Source organism: Acomys russatus, chromosome 20 (assembly GCF_903995435.1).
Source record: "Acomys russatus chromosome 20, mAcoRus1.1, whole genome shotgun sequence".
NCBI classification, from domain to species: Eukaryota; Metazoa; Chordata; class Mammalia; order Rodentia; family Muridae; genus Acomys; species Acomys russatus.
In genome coordinates, this window is record NC_067156.1 from 44426987 (window position 1) to 44452796 (window position 25810).

The 25810-nt window shown below is 42.8% G+C and overlaps 1 protein-coding gene across 1 annotated transcript in view; it reads left to right on the forward strand.

The window, feature by feature from the left end:
* Positions 1–25810, forward strand: part of Ccdc192 (coiled-coil domain containing 192) — a 198431-nt gene that overhangs the window by 21079 nt on the left and 151542 nt on the right. The window contains exon 3 of the mRNA XM_051163366.1: positions 12203–12310. Within this exon, the coding sequence (XP_051019323.1) occupies positions 12203–12310 (108 nt within the window). The remainder of the gene's footprint in view (positions 1–12202; positions 12311–25810) is intronic.

Below are 25810 nucleotides of genomic sequence, written 5' to 3' on the forward strand. Positions count from 1 at the left end.
GGTCTGGTAGAATTCTGCACTGAAACCATCTGGCCCTGGGCTTTTTTTGGTTGGGAGACCATCGATGATTGCTTCTATTTCTGTCGGGGAAATGGGACTATTTAACTTGTTTATCTGTTCTTCACTCAACTTTGGCAAGTGGACTTGATCAAGAAAATCGTCCATTTCCCTTAGATTTTCAAATTTTGTGGCGTATATGCCTTCAAAGTAGGATCTTATGATTCTTTGAATTTCTTCAGTGTCTGTTGTTATGTCTCCCTTTTCATTTCTGATTTTGTTGATTTCAATACTGTCTCTCTGCCTTTTAGTTAGTTTGGCTAATGGTCTGTCTATCTTGTTGATTTTCTCAAAGAACCAGCTTTTGGTTTTGTTGATTCTTTGGACTGTTTTCTTAGTTTCTAATTTGTTAATTTCAGCCCTGAGTTTGATAATTTCCAGGCGTCTACTCCTCTTGGGTGTTTCTGCTTCTTTTTTTTCTAGGGCTTCCAGTTGTGTTGTTAAGATGCTTATGTGCGATGTTTCCAATTTCTTTTTAAAGGCACTTAGTGCTATGAATTTTCCTCTTAGCACTGCTTTCAATGTATCCCACAAATTTGGGTATGTTGTTTCTTCATTTTCATTGAATTTCAGAAACTCCTTGATTTCTTTCTTTATTTCTTCCCTGACCCAGGTGTCATTTAGCAGAGAGTTGTTTAGTTTCCACAAACGTGTAGGCTTTTTGTTATTTCTGTTGTTGTTGAATTGCAGCCTAAGAGCATGGTGATCTGATAGGATACAAGGTATTATTTCAATCCTCTTGTATCTGTTGAGGCTTGCTTTGTGACCTACGATGTGATCAATTTTGGAGAAGGTTCCATGGGGTGCAGAGAAGAAGGTGTATTCTTTCTTGTTTGGGTGAAAGGTTCTATAGATATCTGTTAGATCCATTTGACCCATGGCATTGGTTAATGATGTTATTTCTCGGCTTAGTTTCTGTTTCAATGACTTATCCTTCAGTGAGAGTGGGGTGTTGAAGTCTCCCACTATTATTGTGTGGGGATCGATGTGTGGTTTAAGCTTTTTTAGGAGATCTTTTACATATGTGGGTGCCCTTGTATTGGGAGCATAGATGTTCAGAATTGTGATGTCATCTTGGTTGACTTTACCTTTGATAAGTATGAAGTGTCCTTCCTCATCCCTTTTGATTAATTTGGTTGAAAGTCTATTTTGTTCGATACTAAAATGGCTACACCTGCTTGCTTCTTGTGACCATTTGCTTGGAATATTTTTTTCCAACCTTTTACCCTGAGGTAATGCCTTTCATTATGGGTGAGATGTGTTTCTTGGATGCAGAAGAATGTTGGGTCTTGTTTATGTACCCATTCGGTTAGTCTGTGTCTTTTTATTGGAGAATTGAGGCCATTGATGTTGAGAGATATTAATGACCAGTGACTGTTAAGAGTCTTAATTTTGATGTTGTTTCCAGTCGAGCGTTTGTGTAGTTGTGTTTTTGCCATGGGATAGTTATCTATTTCCTGGGTAGTTTTGGTTGTAGCTTGACCCTTTGGGATGGAGTTTTCCTTCTAGTACCTTCTGTAAAGCTGGGTTTGTGGATAGGTACTGTTTGAATTTGTTTTTGTCATGGAATATTTTGTTTTCTCCATCAATGGTTATTGATAATTTTGCTGGGTAAAGTAGTCTGGCCTGGCATCTGTGTTCTCTTAGGGTTTGCAGGATCTCTGTCCAGGACCTTCTGGCTTTTATGGTCTCTGCTGAGAAGTCAGGTGTAATTCTGATAGGTTTACCATTAAATGTTATTTGGCCCTTTTCCCTTGCAGCTTTTAATATTTTTTCTTTGTTCTGCATGTTTTGTGTTTTGATTATTATGTGGCGGGCAGTTTTTCTTTTCTGGTCAATTCTATTTGGTGTTCTGTAGGCCTCTTGTATGTTTATAGGCATCTCTTTCTTTAGATTGGGGAAATTTTCTTCTATGATTTTGTTGAGAATAGTTTCTGGGCCCTGGAGTCTGATGTCTTCTCTTTCTTCAATGCCTATTATCCGCAAATTTCTTCTTTTCATGGTGTCCTTAATTTCTTGGATGTTTTGTGTCAGGAGTTTTCCAGATTTGGCATTTTCTTTAATGGTTGATTCAATATCTGTGATTGTATCTTCTAGCCCTGAGATTCGTTCTTCCATCTCTTGGATTCTGTTAGAAAAGCTCACCTCTGTGTTGCTCGCCTTCTTCTCTGAGGTCTCACGTTCTCGTTTTTCTTCTGTCTGTGTGTTTATCATTGAATCCATTTTCATTTTCAGATCTTGAACTGATTTTTTGATTTCTTTCATCTGATTTTTTGTATATTCCTGAGTTTCTTCCATTGCCTCTTTATAGGTCTTCAGAGCTTGAACCGTTTTAGCTATTTCTTTCATCTGGTTGTTTGCATTTTCCTGCAATTTTTCCAGTTCCACTCTATGTGCTTCTTTTATGTCTCTCACCTGTTTGTCTGCGTCTTCCTGCATTTGATTACGAATTTTATTTGTTTCCTCCATTATCATCCTCATTACTAAGGATTTGAGGTCATTTTCTTGTATTTCCGTTGTATTTGAGTTCTCTGGGTGGTTTTCTTTGGGATAGCTGGAAACTGGAGACGCCATGTTGTTTTGGGGTTTTTTGCGTATGCTTTTTCGTTGTCCTTTAGACATCTTGCCGTCTTTGTTTTTGTTGGGTAGCTTCCAGAGTTGAATGGAGGGTGTCTGATGATAGATTCACTTGTTTTCTTACGATTTCCCTAGGCTGCGAGCTCAAAGCTTCACTGGTGTGGATGTTAGGAGGTTAGCCCTGTTGTTCTGGTCTCTCACAGCCAGTGATCCTCAGTCCCTCTCTGCTGTGGATCCTGCAATTGTTCTGGGTCTCTGAATGAGCGTTGGGTCAGGCCAAGGTATCCACAGCCTTCTGTGTTCCCTGCCAAGTCCAGCCAGGAGCACTGGGACCGAACCACGGGCAGAACTCAGCTAGATTCTCAGGGCCAGAACCGTCTGCCAAGCTCAGCTAGGGATTTTGGGCCCAAAATGCACACAGGGCCCAGCCAGAATTTTTGGGCTGGGACTACGCACCAAGCTCCACTAGGGCCTTTTGGCCCAAAGTGCGTGCTGTGGTCAGTTATTGACTCAGGGCCCGAACTGACCACCAATCTCAGCCAGGAATTCTGGATTCAAACTGTACACTGTGTCCAACCAGAGTCTTAGAGCTGGTGGAACCGAGAGCTCTGTCCAGCCTGTGCCACAGCAGGAGAACTGCGGCTGCTCTGAGTTAGCGCCAGTAGTGGAACAAGTGCTCCACCCGGACTGTGTCACCGCAGGGGAGCTGCCGCTGAGCTGAGGTGGTGCCTAGGATGGAACCGAGCACGTCACCAAGCCTGCGCCACAGCAGGAGAACTGCGGCTGCTCTGAGTTAGCGCCAGTGTTGGAACAAGTGCTCCGCCCAGACTGTGTCCCCGCAGGGGAGCTGCCGCTGAGCTGAGGTGGTGCCTAGGATGGAACCGAGCACGTCACCAAGCCTGCGCCACAGCAGGAGAACTGCGGCTGCTCTGAGTTAGCGCCAGTGGTGGAACAAGTGCTCCGCCCGGACTGTGTCCCCGCAGGGGAGCTGCCGCTGAGCTGAGGTGGTGCCTAGGATGGAACCGAGCACGTCACCAAGCCTGCGCCACAGCAGGAGAACTGCGGCTGCTCTGAGTTAGCGCCAGTGGTGGGACAAGTGCTCCGCCCAGACTGTGTCCCCGCAGGGGAGCTGCCGCTGAGCTGAGGTGGTGCCTAGGATGGAACCGAGCACGTCACCAAGCCTGCGCCACAGCAGGAGAACTGCGGCTGCTCTGAGTTAGCGCCTGTGGTGAAACCAAGTGCTCCGCCCAGACTGTGTCACCGCAGGGGAGCTGCCGCTGAGCTGAGGTAGTGCCTAGGATGGAACCGAGCACGTCACCAAGCCTGCGCCACCGCAGGAGAACTGCAGCTGCTCTGAGTTAGCGCCTGTGGTGAAACCAAGTGCTCCGCCCAGACTGTGTCACCGCAGGGGAGCTGCCGCTGAGCTGAGGTGGTGCCTAGTGTGGAGCAGCGTGCTCAACTACGCCTGCGCCACAGCAGGGGAGCTATGGCCACGCTGAGTTAGTGCCTCAGGCAGAATTGTTTGCTGGGCCGGGCCAATACCCGGGACTCTGGGGCCGAACTGTCCGCCGAGTCCAATCTGGGTCCAAAGGCTCCACGCGACCCAAATCCTGCCCCGAGTCCCCTCTCCCGCAGCAATTCCCACCAGCCACCACACCAATCGCCTCCACCGGAAGGCTATGAGCTGCAAACCTCAGCCGCCGCTGCTGGTGCCGCTGGTGCTGCCGCCTCTGCCGCTCCGATCAGAGAAAAACCACGCTCCTCCCGTGTGCAGGGGCACGCAGGTCCTCCGCACCCTGGTCCCTCCGAACCGTGGAGCACTCCCGCTGTCGTGATGTTCGGACCTCGGTGTTCCTGGCTCAGAAATCTGTGCAATTCCCTGAATTGTTCACTGGAGCCTCCAAACGCGGTCCACACTGCTCGCCGCCATCTTGGATCCCAGGACACATTTTTTAAATACTTCACGTTAGTCCCATTTATCTTTGAAGTCAACAAGCTTCTTCTCATTATGATGAGGAGGAACATGAGTTATTGATGGTTGTCAAGTGTTCCAAAGACTCTTTACAGGAGTCAGGGAATCCAGCCTGGGGACTGTGTCCATTTCTCTGAAGTCTGGTGACAAGCCTATAACTACTGCCCCTAGGCTGGGACCCAGCCTTACTTGTTGCTTTGCCTGAACGTGAAATATACTAAGTCTGATGTCACTGCAGCCTCTGGACTCAGCATGGTGCTGCCTACCTGACCAGATTCCCATCTCCTTGGCGTCTTCACACATCATCCCACCCACACTGGAATCTCAAGATGATGTGGCTGACTTGTGGAGACCAAGTCACCTGCCTGCCTACACCTTGGCTGCCAAGGGAAAGCCGAGAGTTCTTAATTTCTACTCTAGAGACCTAAAATTAGTGAGATGAGAAACTCTACAAATATGAAGAGACAAAGCAGCACGGCAGACAGCCACACTGAGCTAAGTGTGAATGGATACTCCAGCCTAATTTCACAGGTGAGGGAAGTAAGCTTCACTGAGTAGCTACAGAGGTGTGTGCTGTCCTTCCGGGTAGTGTTCTGCCTGCCTCTTAGAAGTAGTTGACTGGGAGATTTAAAAAGAAGTGGAAATTTACAGGAGGGGAAAGAAAAAAGCTGAAGTACCTGTCCCCTGCCCGCCTTATCAGTCTGGAATGTGCTATGGAAATTATTGTCGAGCTTTTATCTGATAGAAAAGAGTGCATAACCCATTTCTGCTTCTGATCTTCCTTAAAAAGAGTCTGTGCAGAAGCCATGCTCGTGGGGAGAACTTTTTCATTATACACCAAGTTCAACTAAGGATTTCCCTGCTAGGTTTGGGAATGGCATCGCTGGAGTACGGAAGCTCTTACCACTGCAGTTCACCTTTTTGAACATTTTAAAATGTTTTTGTATTTATACTCTAACCATCATTGGCAGAAAAACATTGGTCACCATTCTGAGCACTGTTACAATACAGAATATAGCAGGAAATGTATATAGTAAAGCTAACTGGAAAACCACAGTCATTTTAGACAGCACAGCTGTATTGCCTCATCTATATTGTAACCTGATGATTACCCTTTCTATAGGTATGTTTATTTCCTCAAATAGTGATAATTAGGGTGAGAAGGAATTGTTGAATAATATGCCCAAATTTTCTCCCTCCCAAAGAGGACTATTCAGATTTTTTAAACATTTTTTCTTTATTATTATATGTACAGTGCTCTACCAGCATGTACACCTGCAGGCCAGAAGAGGGCATCAGATCACATTATAGATGGTTATGAGCCACCATGTGGTTGCTGGGAATTGAACTCAGGACCTCTGGAAGAGCAGACAGTGCTTTTAACCTCTGGGCCATCTTTCCAGCCCTCAGGTTTTTTTTTTTTTTTTTAAATCTTTTCTTTTATACCTTTTATTGCATCTTCTTTTTTCTGCTTGACTTTCACAACAAGAGTTTGAAGGCCTGAGTAAGCGTTTTAAACTGAATTGGCTTAGTAAGAATGAACATGTCAAAAATTTGGTGTAGGCCATTATGTAAACGTCATGTGTGAAACTACCAAATGGCATCAACTTCCATGGCAGCAATCTTCTGCTAAACTGAAATGTGAGCCCACAAGTCCCTTGTCACACCACTCTCCTCTATTAGGGAAGATGTAGACTGGAAACACAGTCAAACTGGACACAGGAGCAAAGGCTAGCCTTTAGAAATAGGATTGGTTTGGTTTATGAGAAACCAAGAATCCTGCACACTCTATCAGACAGATGTCTTGAAGGATGATACAGATCCACTTTGAACCGGTCCAGGAGCAGTTCCGATATATCACATTTTAATTTTGTTAAAGGTGAAAGATGCCATTCATGGAAAGGGGCAGGGGAAACAAAGGAGAGAGAGAGAGATTATAATCTCAGAATAAAAGAGCCGCCTCTACAAGGAAGAGGTTAGGCATCATAGCCAAGTCTCTTCTTTGCTCCTGTCCTTTTGTTGCTGACAGCTGACACTATTGTCACAAGCCTGGGCCCCCAGGCTAGCCTGAGAGAAGCAGGAGTGGAATTAAATCCTTCTGAGTCAATGCTTCCCATTTATCTGGGTCTTTCCACCCTGCCCCCGTCCCTTTCCTCAGGTTCCTCCCCAATACTATTTTCCAGGAAAGCCATTTTCTCTGCATCCGTCGCTCAGGCTCTCTAGTCCTGTGGCTCCTTACCAAATGAGGAAATGGTCAGAGGGACAAGGGAGGCAGTCAGGAATGTAAAGACACTTGAGCCGACAAGGTCAGACCATCTGTGCCACTGTCACAACAGGGGTGGAGACTGTACCCCCTCACTTCCAGCTTTCTGTCTAGATTCGTCTGTGTGCTCACCACTTCCTTCCTCCATTACCCTTTACAGGTTAAGATAAGGCTAAGGCTGCCTGAATATCAAAACTTGCCTGACAGCCCTCTAGGGATGACTTTAACAATGCCCACACCTCTAAACACTCCCTTCACTTCATTTTCCTCACTCCTTTGGAATAGCCAATGCTCAGAAATAACATTCTTAATTGAAATATGAAAATTCAGCCACAGACATGTCAAGTCACACAGTCAAGTCAGAGAGGGAACAGGACCTCCCAGCTGAGGAGGAGCAGAGCACTCCCTAGACACTGCCCTCCCAGCTGCTCACCCACCCCACCCCTGCCCCACCCCTTCGTGCTCAGTCATGTTGATAGACACTTCCTGCTGCTCTCCAGCTGCGGTTTGTTCATGATTTGAACTTCAATACGTGATTGGGCGGTTATAAGATAACCCCAGCAAAGACAAATTTGGTTTCCCTGGATACAGGGATGAAATTTCCACTGTGAGTGAATTCTGATCATGAAAGATGAGAGTGAAAGAATGGTGATATAAAAGTGTCTGTAATGGGGATAAGTTAGGGGGGAGATGTTAGCAGAGACAGACCTGTATCTGCAGGGAATCTGAGCAGACGACAGACCAGTGAAGACATAGAAGCCCATGGGTGTCTACCAAGCAAGGAAAAAAAGAACAGAGAGAGTCAAGATCCCAGACAGGAAACTCAGCCAGTACAAATTTTGCTGAAAGAACCTCCAATATGGATGAAGTGACTAGGCCTCCTAGCAGGGGCCCTGAAGGACATCTGGCTTGTTAGAAGTCTCAAATTTTAGAGACACTGTCTCTAAAACTGACCCGTATCAATATCCCCTTCTATAATGGTAGAATCTATGGACACTTTCTTTTTATCAACCTTTCTTTTAAAAGAGTACACATGCACGTATTGGTTGCACTAACTAGCTTAATTCCATACCTGACTAAAATTTCCGCCACTCTTGTTTGTTCACTTGCTGTCACAAAAGTGTACCTGTGAGAACACTCTTTTAATTTTTTTCAATCAACTAGAAGGCTTTAATACCGAACTATTCCTTTTAAGTTGGCTTAATGAAATTATTAATATTGATTGAATGTGTCATCTGTTGACATGGTTACCTGCTTTGTTTAATTAAAGCTTGATCTTTGTAATGGCCCTACCATCACCTAAACCCATGGCCGTAACCTTGTCCTCTGCTGCTTCTGTCTCTTGCCTGGCCCTGGCAAACACAACTTTCTGTGGTTGTGAACTCTGTCAGTGCCACAGGAAGGAAAGTATTGCTCAAAGAAGCCATTGTCAAGGCACAGCATGAAGGACAGTCGTTTTGATACAACCATCTTCTTTGAGCAGTTGAGCCTCCGATCAGTCAGCAGTTATTTATTTGGCTTCAATTAAGGGTTTGGCAAAGTCCTGTGTGACCTCTGCACACACAAGCCAGACTAGGAGAAGAGCATCAAGCCATATCCAGCAGCGACCTTGAGCCAACTCTCAAGGTCTAAAGTTGTTTAATGGCTGACACAAATGAATTAAGTCATCTGAGAACACATACATGAATGCACTAACAACCAGTGAAAGGACCCAGAGAACATACTGGGATAGATTAGAAAAATTAGGGGAAAAAACAGAGAACGGTATAATTTTCCTCTAAACTCTCAAGTGAGAAAGTTCTTCAAGCCAAAACAAGTCTATACTTCTGTTTTGTATGTTTGTTCCATTAATAAACTACCATTTCAAATACATGTTCACCTATATAATTGTTTGTCATCTTTACTGTAATCAAAGTATATGTGCGATGATTAAGATTATTTACTAGGATTTTAGTTTGATCATCTTAAATACATGTATTTAGATTCACTTGACATATATGTAGAAACATTTAAGGGACCTAAAATTAAAAATAGAAATTGTTGAGTTATTGGAATTTATCCTTTGAGAAATGATACCATCTTAGTTAAATACAATATTATCATCTGCATGTTTGCATTTTGTGACTTCATGTAACCATCTCCCCTTTTTTCACTGTCATTTCTTTGCTTCCTTATAATATCCTTTCATCCCATTCATCTCCTCTATCACCCTTTTTTTATTCTCCCTCCAGCCTTCCCTTGCCCCTTTCACATCCCTAAATGTCCCCTTTACGTTCAAATCTCCCCTCTTTCCTCCACACATGAGAGAAAACATGCTGCACTTTGTGAGACTGACTTACATGATTTAACAAAATGACCTCCCATACCACCCATTTTCCTGTTGATGGCATTTAATTCTTCTTCATGGCTAAATAAAACTCCACTGTGTATATATGTCACATTTCTTCATCCATTCATTCATCAGTGGGCATCTAGGCTGATTCCACAGCTTGGCTGTGGTGAACATCATTGCAATAAATATGGACGTGCAGGCATCTTTACGGTGTGTTGGACTCCTTCGGGTAGAATACCCAAGAGTGGTATACATGCATGGAATGATAGTTCTAGTCGTTTCCTTGAAGACACACTATGCTGATGCTCATGGTGTCCGGATGAATTCACGTTCCTAGGTAATGTTCAAGTGTTCCCCCTTACTGCACTCTTGTCAACAAATTGATAGTGTAATTTGCCTGACAATCCTTTAACAATCAAGAGTGTTTGTTTCTATGAGTAACACAAATACACAGTGTCTACAAGGGCTTCAACTCATGACTTAAGTCCCATCTCTGCTTTTCTGTCTCCCTGTCCTACAAAATGGACAATGTGCTGGCTGCATTTTTACCTTTTTGTGTCTTCCGAAACTCAGGGTGCCCCTCCAGCCAAATTATCTTTTTTTTTTTTTAGTTTATTTTTAGTTTTTTTCATTTAGTTTATGAAGTTGCTTCTTACCAAGAAGAGCTTGCCTTTGTCTGAGCTTTTTCTTGAAAGTCAGTGAACGGAGCATTTGGGGTGCTTAAGAAGTGCAGAAGGGCAGCTCTTGCCTGGGCGCATGCGCAAGACACAGACCCTGCATTTTATAGTTTGTTGAGAGTGTGCTGAATTCTGGGCCATATTGACAAGTTCCTCAACTTGTCTGCACGGAAGCCTTTTGCTACTTGGCCTTCAGAAACGGTTCTGCTTAGTTTTGACATTTCAGAGCTTCTGTCTTACGTGGTTGAATTTCTTAGCTGGGGAAGTTTGGGGTGTTTGGAGAAGAAGGACTAAGACACGGATTAGCTGATCTTGACACAGGTTTTAAAACTTTTCTCTTGAGCTCAAACTCCAGGCAAGAAGGCCCTTCCTGGTAAGAGCAGGCTTCACATATTTGTGTGTGTGTGTGTGTGTGGAATAGTTTGACCTCCTGATAATTTTCCCTATCTGCATAAAATGTTGTACAGCATGTATTTATGTCTAAGTATGAATATTCAAGAACTGGTTTTGAGGCTGCTTTTTTGAGAACATTTAAACCCATTAAAAACATGCCACTGTTACACACATATGTGAGTACATTTATAAATGCATCCTACTGAGGTCACTTAGTGTTGCTCATATGTGTTTAGGGCTGACCTCACGGGATTGGCAAATCTATGGTAGGGGCAGAGTATGGCTTGTCCTTGAAGACAGCTGGCTCTCCTTCTCACAGCAGCTGTTGATTGCCTATAGCTCTTCTATGAATGAAATCCTTCGAGAATCCCTCATCATTCTGGCATGGCTGTTAGTGTTGTCATTTTTACGTCTTGCTTCCCTGGTGTTTATAGAAAACACTAGCTGAGCCCTCTGGCTGTTCCAATTTTTCTACCCCCTCTTCCATGATGTTTCCTGAGACTTAGGTATAGCAGGTGTCTTGTAAAATGCATCAGCTGGGCCTGAGTATCACACAGTCAGGTGTTCTCTGTATTTTGACCAGCTGTGAACCCACTCTTAAAATTACAAAATGACCTTGGTGTAGGGAGGACTCTCTCACTCCACACTGCCTGTGCTGTCACTGTTCTAGGCCTGAGATGTTCATCTCCTACAGACAAACTTTGGAGGGAGCTATGCCGCTGTGCAGGACAGGGTTTGGTCTAGAAGCCAAATCTGTTGTTGTGAGAATCCCTCATCCACTTTGGCATGACAATCAGTATTGTCATCTTTTTAGGTTTTACTTAGACAACCACATTGTTGCAGTTTCAATACAGCTTAACGGTCATTTATAGAAAACACTGTAACACAAAGAAAATGCTCTTTCATCCTATGGTGGTTCCTCGATTTTACTAGGCCAGTGGCCTAGCCCCAGGATTCTGCATACAAACAGAATGAAGGTTTTATTTGAAATGGCTGGTTCCATCTACCACCAGATGGTGCTATCGTATCACCAGGAAATGTGCGCGTGTTAAACTGATGGTGTCATTAACCAGAGGGAAAAGCAAAAGCTGAGATCTTGAGTGTGTATTGGACCACAGTTTACTCTCTGTATGGTTGATCAGAAACAGCTGTCCAGCAGGAGCCTCACTCAGCAAGAAATACAATACATACGAAGACATGCAACCAGGGAAGTCATGAAGCTTGTGCTCACTAGAACCTTTCTGTAGTTACAGTTTCAAATTAGCCAGTGAATAGTGGCTGCCACATTAGGTGCACAATGAATGGTTAGGACAATTCTCAAGGTTCAGTGCTCAGTCTTTATTTATTCTGTGTCACACTCTACACATCCTGCATCCATAGAAAGTAACTTTAGAATAATTTTGTCTTCTGGCTTGAGTCTTATTTGCTAGGCTGTGGGGAAAGTGATGCCATTCTTAACAGCAGCTGTCTTTGCTCAAGTGTCTTTCTAGACAGACAAATGAAGGTCCAAGGGCTCATGTACCTCTGAATTCAAATGACCTTCCTGAAAGTTGAGTGTTGAACACATAGTGTGGAGGCAACACCTTCCATCAGGATGTGAAACTTTGATCCTAACCTCATGAAGAACAAAAGTTGCAAATTAACCAAATTCTAACATGGGCCATTTTATTCTCACTTTCTGGAGTTGTTCTTTGCCCTGTATCCTTTGCCTTCCCTGTAGAGTGAGTTGTTTCTATAAGAATCTGCTATTTTGTAAAGAGTAAGAAAAGATTAGTGCGACTCCATGAACTGAACTTATTCTGAGTTCAGAAAGTTGTTCAGAAAGTGCTGAGGAAACCATTTCTACCAAAGAAACAAAAACATCGCACCCCCGCCTCCCACCCCAAAACAAAACCAAAACTAAAACTTGATTCTTAATTTTTGGTTTGAAGGGAGGATTTCCAGACACTAGACAGACACAGTTTACTTTGGAGCAACTGGAGCACTTGGAAATTTGCTTGAAGGAAGCAGAAGAGAAGGCGAAAGCTCTGTTAGAACAGGTAATACCTGTCACTGGGACTGGAAATAATCTGTTGCTTGGGCTGCAGAGAGCAAGTGTAAATGCCTTTACCTCTGTCCCATTGACCCTACACAAGTGTACACACACATACATGAACACACACACATACACACACACACACACACACACACACACACAAACATACACCCCTCCATTTTCATCCTAACAATACTTCGTTTAAAGCTTTTTTTTTTTTTTTTTTATAAGAACATCATGACGGGTAGATCTGGGCCCAGGGGTTCTGCTCAAACTACTGCACCAAGCAAGGACAATACTTGCAGTAAACATCTAATCCCTTCTCAGATCTAGCCAATGGACAGGACATTCTCCACAGTTGAGTGGAGAGTGGGGACTGACTCAGACATGAACTCTGGTGCCCCATATTTGAACACTTCTCGGTGGTGGGGAGGCCTGGTGGCACTCAGAAAAAAATAAGCATGCTACCAAGACAAGACTTGATAGCCTATGATCATTTAGTGGGGGAGGAGGTCCCCCTCTGTCACAGACCTAGGGCAGGGGAATAGGGTAAAAGCGGGAAGGAGGGAAGAATGGGAGGATACAAGGGATGGGATAACAATTGAGATGTAATCGAATAAATTAATTAAATAAAAAATAAAAAACCAAAAGTTTACTGACAGAAAAAAAAAAAGCTTTTTTTAAAATTCACATTTGTATTTCATTTGGTTTTCATTCACTCCAAGCTCTCTGGGAGTTCAGTTGGCTTTCCTTAAGCAAGTGGTTTCCCTGAGTAAGCAATGCATTTCTGCATTATAAACAGATAATCTCGGAGGTGAATGAAAACCTAGCAGAACCACACAGATTTTCTTCAATCATTCCAGGAAATTTTACTCTGAAAAGAGGTCTTCAGATAATGACTTCCTTCTTGGGTTTTCTAGAATTAAGCAAAGCAGGTCATAAGTGGTGCTGGGCCTATGCTGATAGCCCGGACATTGCATAGCAGGCGTTCTCTGTACGTGGCTAGGCCTTGATTTTAGGCCCAATGGATGTGGGTATTAGAAACTCTCAACCAGAGTCTGAACCATTTCCTAATAATACTACATCTAAAAAAAAAAAAAAAAAAAGCCTAACAAAACAACAACAGCCAGTGTACTGTTTGCTGTCGACTCTATTTTATTGAGTCTCTTAGATTAACACAGGTACTTATACATTTAAGGCTTACAGGAAAGGTTGAGGGACTTAGAAGGAGAAGCGTGCATGTTAGGAGAAGAAGTATAATTGACATGCAAAGGAAGCTAAACAGCAGCGTTCCTTTTCTTTTCAACCTGCAACACCAATGTGCCATCTGGGGGCTGATTATTGTGCAATGACTACACGTGATAGATTCTGGGGTTTTCTCAGGACTTTTGTCGGTCAGAGAAACTGTGGTGCCCCTTTGGGAAAGTGTCCATCACAGATCCACACCTCGTCAACACTTGTTTCCTTAAAACAAACCTCAAACAACAGCAAAATCATGAATTATATACAAGTAATGATGGACATGAAAGAATGTTGCAAGCTCCTCCCCAAGAACTTCAGAGAAGTTTTGAATGCATAACTAAGGGAGAATTCCCTGCACTAAGATGTATGTTTATTTTATAACCAAACACTTTTTATTACAAACTTCTCCCCAACCTCCTACTCTTGGAGACAGGTTGTTGCTATGTAGCCCAACTTGCCTCAAGCTCACTACATATCCATATTCATGGGAATCCTCCTGCCTCGGTCTCCTAGATCCTGGGACTAACAGTGTGTCTCAACATTCCCAGCTCTGATTTTTTTTTTTTATTAAATTGAATGAGATTCAATTTATTCATAACATTATTTTGACCTGACACAAATGACTCCTAATAAGTTCTTAATTGGAAGAATCCCTTGATATAACACCAAGAATTAGATGTAGATTTTTAGCATTTAGGAAATTACGTATCTAAAATGAATATTGGGTTTCATCCAAACTTTTTGTTTCTACCATAGTAAGAGGCTAGGGAGCTGCATGGGGAAAAAAGAAATAGAAGCCACGTTCCCAAGTAGGTCACAGAAAGCAGAATCAGTGGACAGGTAAAGCAGGGAAGTGGGTACTCCCTCTTATGGCTCAGGGTGAGCTGCACAGTAACATTAAGTCTTGGAGTCTGAGTTACTGTCCTAACATAGTTCTTGACACTTCAGACTTGTATGTTGAAGAGAATTTAGCTGGAAACTGGCAACGGTGTGAGCAAAGGAAAGACTGATGTACAAAACACAGAACAAGGGTTTACAATATTACAGTTTTAACTAAGTTAAGCATTTTATTACATTTGGCTACTGCTGCTACTGCTGTTGAAACAGATCAATCAAATACAAACAGCTCCCAAAGAGTTTAACCCTGAGAGTTTTGCTTTCTAGTCTAACCTTACCTTTGAAAAGATAATTTTAATCAAATCTAGTAATAACTAGTTGAAATCAGAATTAGTTTTAGATGACTTTTACGTACTATCACTTGTAAAATGGGAGTTGGAGTTGTTAAGTGTGCTGTACACACTGGCTGTGGGAGGGATCTGACGACTCCATGCAAGGGTTAGCCCACAGGAAGTCAGGTGGACACCTCACCTTCTTCCAGCTATTGTTTCTGTCCAGTAGAGATGAGGCATGGACAAAACACAGAAGGGGGGCTGATAAAGAAAGGCTTATTCTAGAAGAAATGTAAAACAGCAAAACCTGGTGGAAAAAAAACCATGTTACTTTCATCTCTTAATTTGGGGGAAAATAGAATGAGCATGTTTCTTTGTACTCTTAGCAGACTTTAAATCCCAGATGGACATAATTATTCCTTTTACTGATGACATGGACATATCATAAGGCCCCAAATGAAGCTAGGAACAGGACATTCATATACTGCCACCCTGCAATTTTTCTGGCAGTTATGTTATATACAAAGAAAAGCATTTTACTTTCTCCCCCAGAGTCTCCTAAGCTCACATGCTACACCTAAGAAATATGACAAGCTCTCTGCAGTGCACTGTAAATGCTAGTCAGTGAATGAGGGCAGCGTCTTTTCTTTTTTTATAATTATATTTGTTTGTTTAGCGTGTGTGTGTGTGTGTGTGTGTGTGTGTGTGTGTTGGTCCACACACTTGCAGATGTTATGTCTCTGCTCCCACTAAGTATGTCCCAGGGATGGAACACAGGAGATCATAGGCTGTAAGCACAGTCACCTCCTGAGCCATCTTGCTGGCCTAAGGAGCTAAGTTCTCGTTGTGAGTACCTCAAGTATGACACATGCAGAGCGTAGCTCTATAGCTATTTTAGTAGATAGACTCAGTAGTGCTGTAAGGGACACTGTTATTATAACCCCCACTTACTAGTGAGGGCAACAGGACTCAGAAACATCCTCATTTCCCTAATGTCATATAATCAGGAAATAGCAAATCTGCTGTTGGAACTCAAATATGCTTCATTGGCTCTTGAACTTCTTTTACTTTTTAAAAATGTTTTAAAGGTTTTTTTCATGAAGTATATTTGATCTTGTTTTCCCCTCCCAGATTCTCTTCATCTCCTCCCGCCCCCAAGTCATTCTCCCTGTCCCCCCTCTCTCTTAGGTTGATATATTTATTATGTATACAGTGATCTGCCTGCCTGTAAACCTGCAGGCCAGAGGAGGGTGTTAGATTTCATCATAGATGGTTGTGAGACACCATGTGGCTGCTGGGAATTGAACCCAGGACCTCTGAAAGAGCAGACAGTGCTCTTAAACCCCTGAGCCATCTCTCCAGCCCTTCTTCCTCTCTCTCAAAAACAAAAATAAAAACCTGAAATCAAAACAAATAAAAAATAGTAAGACAAAAGATATATATATATCAAGACAATGCCACCCTTTAATGCCCTAACCACTCTACACACACACACACACACACACACACACACACACACACACACACACACACACTCACACACACACACAAAACACCAGGGAATTAGTGTTTTATTGGCCAACTACTCCTGGAATGTAGTTTATATACACAGTGATGCTCCATTGAAGAAAACTCTCTTTCCCTTTTCTAGCTGGAGTCACCTTCAACTAGCATATTGGTTAGTGGTGAGATCCTGGCTTCATGTCCCCATTTCAGCACTGGAACCCCAGCTAGCTTGAACCTGTGAGGGTCCTATGCATGCTGCCACTGTCTCTGTGAATTTATGCATGCATCAGTCCTGTTGAGTTGTTGATCAAAGGGGTCCCATGAACCCTAAAACCAAAATAAAAGACATCATAGGCCATTACCACGGCTACCGATTGCTCTTCACAACTTCATGGGAAGGCTCTGTTGCGGAAGACAACCTTCACAGGTCTTAAGAGTGCACAGGCATAAGCCAATGGCATCGGGAAGACTCTTCTCTGCCCTGCAACAGTGAACAGGAAGAATTAATCTTGATTCCTTAACTGCGGTTTCTAACCTTAAGGGCTTGTTGAGGAGACAGATTGGCAGAGCCTTCCTCCAGGTTTCCAATTTACCAGATCCGGCGAAGGGCTTAATAAGTTAGTTACCCTTCTATCAAGACCCCATATAGCTTCAACATGGCTGTTAACCCAGACCTCGAGAAGGGTTTCTTCCCTTTATCCCACACCCCACAGCTGGGCGGAGAAGCAGTGTCACTTAGGATTTGGTTTGAGTGCACTAAAGAGACAACAGGAGAAAGGCAGAGGTTGACATTTCCTGGCATAAAGTAAGTGTGGTGGTAGGCACCCAGAGGCCGGAGCTTTGTCTCTTTTGCGTTCACAAATGTTGTGTCCATCCTCAAGGACAAGAGGCCCTGCAGCTGTGTTGTCTATCCACATGTCAGGCAGCACAAGAAGAGACAAGTGCAAGGCAGGAACGGCTTTTCTGGAGACTTCTGTCAATCCTTATGTTTGCATTAGAGATGAGGAATACAAGTAACTAGTTGGACCTATTGTCACCACCACAAGTGGGGAAACTTTTTTCATTAAAAAAGGGAACATCTAGTAGAAATAGCAGTATATGCCTCCTTATCCAACCCATTGACCACAGTGGTGCACAGAGGGCTTGGCCTTATGAAGAAAGATACAGCGTTCCCAGCAGTGCCTGTTGAAGAAAGAATTCCTTCACCTCTGAATCACTGTGACACCTTTGACAGAAACATTAGTTGCCCTAGATCTATCAGTTAATGCTTGGAGTCTGAATGCTGTCCCTTGGGCTTTACCTGTGTGACATTCAGCACACTGGTCTGTGGAAATCCTAGTTATCAAATTGGGAAGACACTTATGCTCTTGGGGCACTTGATGCAGAAGAGACACATCTGAGATATGCTATGGTATCTCAGACTAAGACAAATGACATTTTCTCTCTGCTGTTTCGGTCCAAGGGCCTGACACAATAGCAGTACACTACAAAGATAGATTAGGCACCGGGTACCTTCTAAGCATAGAGAAGACATAGAGAATTGTCCTGGGAAGCTTGTACTCCAGTGGTCCAAGGAACCATGAGCACAACAGAGAGATGTCTCAAGTTAGCAGATAGTGACATGATCTGAATGCTAAGATACTCAACTTGCTGGAGTCATGCAAAAATGAACAGGTAAAGACAGATTATCTGCAGTCTTTAGTTCAAGGAAAGAAAATATAGTGTGTGCTTTCTTGGAGTGAATAAGGAAGTTAAGCATAGTCTAAGAGGCAAGATGGTAAAAGGAAAAAGAAATCCAGTGTCTCTTCTGCTCCCTCTAAATCCTTTTCCCCTGTGAACTCACGCTGACTTTTTCTCTCTCTCTTTTTTTTTCAAAATCCCAGTGTGAGCAACTAATGGCTTTGAAAGTTGTTAAAGTCAAGATCATGGCAAATTTAGTTAACCAGCTTTGCATGTTTGCTCACTTTAGGCTTTCTGTTTGTTGTTCTGTGTAGCACTCCATTTCACAAATATTTACTGAGCACTGTGCTGAAAAGTGGAGACACAGCATTGAACGGACTGGCAAATTCTCTCACTCAAAAAAGACATTCATGTGGGAGGACCCTGGCACTGACACATAAGCACTGAAAATGCAGAGTTTCCAGTGGTCTTGGTAATTTGCTGAACCACTTTAAAGAAAGCCTTGAGGGGCAGTCCTGTCTGGGAAGCCTCTGTGCTGAATTAACCGGTGAGCTCTTATCCTTGAGAAAATGAGACTTTAGCCACCCCCCCTCTGTCTGTCTCTCTCTGTCTCTCTGTCTGTCTGTCTGTCTATCTCTCTCTCTCTCTCTCTCTCTCTCTCTCTCTCTCTCTCTCTCTCTGTGTGTGTGTGTGTGTGTGTGTGTGTGTGTGTGTGCATGTTCTCTGTGTCTATTTATGTACATCTCTGTTTCTGTTTCTGTCTCTATCTTTATCTTTCTATGACTGTCGCTCTCTCTTTGTCTGTCTGTCTGTCTGCCTGCCTGTCTGTCTCTGTCTCTGTCTTTCTCCCCCCCCCCCCGCTCTCTCTCTATCTTTCTCTCTGTCTCTCTGTCTCCCTCTGTCTCTCTCTGTCTCTCTCTCTCCGTCTGTCTCTTTCTCTTCTCTCTTCTCTCTTCTCTCTCTCTCTCTCTCCCACTCCCCCAATGTTAGAAAGTAAACAATGAGAGCTAAGGCCATTTTACTCTATTAGAGTATTGTTGGGTTTAACTTTGGGTTTCCAAAGTAGACAGGACATTTCTTTCAAAACTCCGTTGGCAGGAGTGTGCAAGAGACAATGAAACGCATCTCAAGAGGCAGCGGTGGGTGGAAGAAAATAGATCACAGCACAGTAGCAGAACAGGGAGGATCCTGCACTTAACTTTCTCTTGGGAGCTTTATCAGCTTGTCTTATACTTAGCCTCGATTCTCCAGGCATTTATATTTCTGTTACTATTTAGCTTAGACAAGAAAGAAACAGAAACCTAAAGGATTAGCCTGCCATATTTGACTCTGATAGCCATTAAGTAATTAAGCATTCCATATCAAAGGCTCTACTTCCCGTTATTTTCCTCTCTTAAACCTTAGTATTAGATGTATATGTTATTCAGGTAGTGAAGGAATGTTGACCTCTAGCAACGTTTTCGACAGTGAGATATGTGCTGAGTGGCCAAGAACACTTTGACATGTGTCGAGATTGCCCCAAATAGAATAGCCCTAGCTCATATGCAGCTGCAGTGATTTTGAAGTAAGAGGTGCCAGCTAGGTAGGAGTATTCATTCTGGAAATGCTCAGAAATGGTGCTCCACACGCCAGGACAAAAGCAGGAGGTTTTATGAATGAGTTTCTGTTTTCTGATTGAGTTTGAAGTCTACTTTTAGTGCCACAGCAGCACACGCAGTCAGTTTAGTTTGGAATAGGTTTCTCTGCCACTAGGAAGTCTCATCATAGGGAGCCTCTTTGGGTTTGTCTTAGTCAAAGTCCGGATTGATTTTAGAGCCATAGGTGCCTTTTTAATCATAAAACCTAGCCCCTCATGGCTAAGCACATGTCAATATTCGCTCTGCAATAGGATTGTTGGGTATAAACTGGACAATGTGCTGGCAAAAATTCAAGTCCCTGAAGAGATTTTTTGTTTTGAATGGACTCAGGCACAATGACAGACTGGCTTCTGATGTTGTTACAGGCTGGCTGAGTGGACTGCTAGCCTGTTACATAACTAAAGACTTCCTTTTGCTTGTAAATGTCAAGATCAAACTGAGGTCAGTTTTAAATAGCTGACTGGGTGCTAATTAATGAGATTTTCCTATACAAGGAAAAGCAAAAGGCCATGTCTCCTCAGACTCACGGCTTTGTTGATACATACAGATACCACTTGGTATCTTTTCTTTATAAGGTTTCCTCAGAAAAGGTAAACTCATCTTTCTTAATATTTGCAAGTAAAATAGAAAGTTACTTCTCCCTCTATTAGAATAAAATACCTGAGGGTGGGTGCTTTATGTAAGAAGAGGTTTGTTTAGTTCCTAGTTTCAGAGATCAGAAGCACAGGGTCAACATCTTTCGTCCTGGCGAGAGACTCATGGTGGATCATAGCTCAATGGCAAGGACTCATAGGAGAGTGGTGAGTGGTCTGTACACAAGAAGGATTCAGAGCTAATGCCTGGGTTGTTTATAGTAACCACTCTGGCAGGAATTCTCTGCTACTGCAGCACCTATCCCATTTGTGTGAGGCAGTGTTAATCCTATTCCTTCAGGAGCTGTAGCTGTCGTGCCCCAACTCCATGCCTCCAGACCTGAATTTTGCCCTTATATTGTCCAGCTTATGCCCAACAACCCAGTAATGAAATGAAGATTAATATCTGGTAGAAGGAAGGTTGTTAGATTTTACAATTAAAGGGGGCCTTGTAAGCCCATTCCTCCCAGAAAATGACTGCTAACTGTCTACCCATCTTTTAGAAGGAATATAGATTTATGAGATGCTCCTCTGCTCCTCTGCCATGAAAGAAAGTTAGTGGTCCCAACCTTGTTCAGGTCTCCTGTAGGTAATCATAGCCACTGACAGTTGAACAAAGAGAGCAGTTGGCCAGACTAGACCTGGAACACAGCTGGTTCACATTACTATTAGTTATGCCTTCCAAATAGTTCTTGGGTTTGCCTTTTTTTCCTGTTTCCACTATTATTACCCATTTCAGGCCACCCTTTCTGTGGCCTGACTTCTTCAGGACTCCTGACTTCATTATCTGCTTTAGTGACTTCCCAGTATTGTCCCTGTCAACACCCCACATCTTACAGCCCCCATTTAGTACCCCTTTGCTGTCACAGTTCATGTTCCTTAACGCACCTCATGCTTGTTTCTCCTAGTTTGTCTTATATGACTCCCTGAAAACTATCCTTAGCATTTTCTTTACTTTTCTTATGGTTTTAGTGTTTTACGTGTTTGAGTGTTTTGTCTGCATGTATGTAAGTGTACCTTGTGTGTGCCTGGTGCTCACAGAAATCACAAGAGGACATCAGATCTCCTAGAACTAGAGTTACAGATGGTTCTGAACCACCATGTGGTTGCTGGTAAACAAACTGGGGTCTTCTGCAAGAACAACAAGTGCTCTGAACTGTGCAGTCACGCCGTTTGCAATACCTTCAATGTTCTCTTGAAGAAAAAGAGCATCTTCCTCGGAGTTGGATTTAGTACACTCCCTCCCTATGGCCTTGTTAGGATGTTCTCTGCTTTGTCCCTGTGAGCTTTAATCACCCTTTCTCCTGACTCAAAGGGCCTCAAGAAATTTCCCCAGATCTTTTAGACACCATTTCCTCCAAAAGAAAAGAACATGAGCTTTTTCTTTCAATCACAACATCTGGTGTTGTGATGCAGGCAACAGAGGTCAATGGGAAAGTGTGAGAAATGGGGTGGGGCAAATTCAGATTTGTATTCAAGAGTCAAACTGGAGGCTCCTGAGGACAGATTAGTGTATGGGTACTTGTAAAAGTCTAGTTTTAAAATGGTTAGGCTCTAAGATAGTGATAATGAGGAGAAAGCAGAGACAAGAAATACTGACCAGTTATGTTTAGTGATTAATGAAGCAGAAATGAGGTTTAAGTCTGGTCTCCTGGTTGCAGATGCCTGTGGTCTGAGGTCTGCTGTCTAATATTTGAATTTTTACATGTCAAAGATTTTGTGTTTCCCAAGGAAGGCTCCTTGGAGGCTTATTATTTAACTCATGCTATGAGCTTGTGACTTGGCATATTTAGATCTGAGAAATTTCAGCCTTTGAAGTTACATGGTACCTTAAGCCCATTCTTAGCTTTTTTACTTATATACTCATTATATGCCCAGAGTTTCAGGAAGAAAAATTTGGATGACGATGTGTTTTCTGTATCGTGATCCTATTTACTAACCATGGGATGGTTCACTGCTTACAAATGCTGGTCACTTGAGGTTATTGAAATGGAATCATAATGACAAACAGCAGACTAGGGCTGGCTTTTAAAAGGAGCTTCCAAGGACCCTGGGCATGTGTGTTGCCAGGCGGGCCTTATTCCTGCTCAAGGCATGTCTCGTTCCTCCTACACATGCTACCATGCCTAGCTGTAAGAGATGGATTTAATTAAAATATGTTACTGTGTTAGTGTATGTGGGATTTATTTTTTTAAGTGAACCAATGGAAATACTTTAAAAATAATTTCACTCTTAGTATAGAAAACACCAGTAGAGAAAACCTATATAACAAAATATCTTTATGGTCCTCACTCTACTTAGAATACTAAAAGTCCTCAGATTTTATATGTAATTTGAAATGTACTTACACAATTTCCCATCCTTCTCTTTTGTTCCCACAGGCCTTCCCATGGCCTTTCCTCAATCTCTCCCATGTACCCAGGTCACTCCCTCTCAAATTCATGATCTCTTTTTCTTTTATAATTATTGCTACACACACACACACACACACACACACACACACACACACACACACACACACACAAATATAAATAGAACCTGGTGAGTCCATTTTGAACATGACCCATGATTAAAATCAGTTTATATTAATAGTAAATTCAAGTAGGTTTTGCTGATACGTCATATAATCCCAAGTAGGACCCTTAAAGAAGGAATTGAATCCCTTCCTTGCTAATAAACATGAGCTCCTGGTCACCATATCCTGGGACAAGAAACATTCCCTCGGTGAGTAGGAGAGAAGCAATGAAATGAAAATGCCCCTATTCATTGTGCACCCTAAAAGAACCGCCCGCACTGGGAGACGGCTTTTTCAAGCTGCTCTTCTTCCCACTAGTGTTCGTGCATCTAAGTTTCCTAGAGGCTGTTTTGTCCTTCTTCTTCAGAGAATTCTCTTCTCCCACTGCCTGTCTTCGGCTTCTGAGGCATATTTTCACAACCCTGGCCCACTCAGACATGCCCTGAGTGGCTACTGCATTGTTGATACTGATGGAAGCATTTTCAAGTCAGAGATGAATTGTGCTTTTTTCAGAGTTGTGTGAGGCAAGAGGAAGTCAGAACTGTGCTGACTTAGCTCAAGGTGTGCCAGCGGCTTGGTTGCTATGGTGGTAGGGGAGGGCGTTCATGGAAAATCACCTCCATGGAATGTTTCCTATTCTGGTGCACCCCTGAAGAGTCAGGGTCACTTGTTGAAAATAACTGACTTCTGGTTATATAATGTACAAGTGTATCTGTATAATGTACAGGTGCCAATTAAGAAACTCCTGAAAGCATATATACAAAGTCACACACACACACACACACACACCATAAGATAAATGAACAACAGAAAACCCCTTGCCTAGTCATGCTAAGGGAGAAATAATTGATCAGGTCTGAACTTTTATTTCAGGTCCCGGGACTTTACATGTTCCATATTGTCTGTCCAACGTCATCCAACTTGGGATGTGTTCCTATCGCTCCAGTGCCTTACTACTTGTGTCTGTGTTTATGTCTGGTACCCAACAACAAAGAAACAACCCCCACAGACTCTGTCCTGTCACTGCTTTGTCTTGTCTTGAACATATGCTCTCCTTGCTTCTCTTGGTCACAGAAAGGGCTTTGTCAGCCTAAATCTGAGAGTACAGAGTCTTCTCCACCTCATTCCTCATCTTTTTTTAGTCAGTCCTCATCTTGATTGTTCGCTTTTCTTTAGGGTTTCACAGGCCCGTGAGTTGAATGGTAAGTCCATCCCAGTGGAAACAGCCACTTCTTGCTTTGCAACTCATCTGGGACAGTTGCCTCCTTCATTCAAACAGGGCCACTCTAAATTTCTTATCTTCAGGGGACTTTTCTGAAATTATATAATTTTTTTTAATCCCACAAGTTGACAAATAGGGACTTTAGAGCAGTTGGGAAGGTGGGGTGATAGCAATATATAAAAATACATTTTCCCCAGTCAGGAGAGCAGGGAGGCATCTCTGTGAGCCCTGTCAACACAGAGAGTGTCTGTATTATGCTCCATGAATTTGCTTTGAAAACGTGTCCAGCTTGGAGCAACTTTCTATGTCCTAGCAATGGGCTCAGGGTCCCTGCAGTGAATATGCAGCCAGTTCACTTGTGGGGTCTAGGCTTGGGAACAGGAAGTTTCTGAGTCATGAACAGAGTGTTCGCTCCAATGCCTTGAAGTTTCATAAGGCTGCCAGATGGATGATATCTTGAGGAATATTCAAGCATACATACATACATACATATATATGTTTGTGTTATTGACAATGTCGGAATCTATTGAATAACAAGTTCAGAGGGTATGGAGTTCACATTGTCAGCAATATGACAAATGCTCCTAATTTCCTTGATATTCCAGGGCAAGACAAACAGATTACTTATTCCAACTTAATTGCTAATATTAACTTCCAGGTCAGCCATTACATAGCACAAAGTAACCTTATCTATCTATCTATCTATCTATCTATCTATCTATCTATCTATCATCTATCTCCTGATCTGCCATCTATCACCTATATACTATCATCTATCCATCTATCCATCTATCCATCCATCTATCATCTATCTACTACCATTACTATCTACCTATCTGTCTATCTATTCACCCATCCATCATCATCTATCACTCATCTATCCATGTTACAGGATGGTTGCCAGGGGATTAAAGAGGCTACAGCATAGTTCAATGAGTTTCATAGAAGCCTAAGAGGCACAAGCTCATAGATCCCTGCAAAGACAGTCTCATCAGGGATAGGATGACAAGCCCAGTCTGAAGATTTACCATGCTACCTAAGAAATGGACTACAGGATCAGAGCTGAGCTGCAGAAGCATGGTGTAGAGAAAACACTGTAAAGGCAAAGGGCAGATCGAAGTCCAGATGAGCAGACAACTGAATGGCAGGTCCAGACAGATAAGTGGGTGGGTAGATGGATGGTGATTTGAATAAACCATGTCAGTGGCAGCGTCTGAAGTGAGCTAACTGTTTTCATGGGGTGGTCAGAGATTGGTCAGTTGGGTTGTCACCAGCTTGGTTCCTCTTCTTTATGGGGGCCATACTCTTTCATCTGCTGTGTCTGACAATTTAGCTGGCCTAACTTTCCCTACATAACTTTAGTGTGTTCATATGCTCTCATAGTCTGAATTTTCTTTGATAAATTTATAGAATATGACTTTCCTGCTTTTAAGGTTAAGTTATGTATCATTCTGTGCCTTGAGGGTGATGCCAGACAAATAGTGCTGTTTGTATGTCCACCATGGTACAGAGCCATCCTCTATTTCCAAAACAGAGTTAAGTTCTGTCTCTAAATGGAGTCTCTGAAGGCAAGGCATAGCCTACAAAAGTTGCTGCTTTACAGTGTGGAGTTACAAAGTAGAGCATATCCATTTCTCAACAGAGGATTTTAAAGAATTATTATTATTTTTTGTTTGCCCAAGGGAAGAACTCTGTGAGTTGAAGTAAGATTTACAGGAAGAATATTTCTAGTACATTCAAGTTTGTGTATTGGGCACTTTCTGCTTAGCAAGAACAGCTCTGTTTCTGGTTAGTTGGTTGGTTTTAATTATGCCTTACAACTTGACATTACTGATTCTTAAGTTTTGCACTCAAGCACTGACCCTCATAGACAAGTTGATGAGTAATTGTCTCACCTTTTC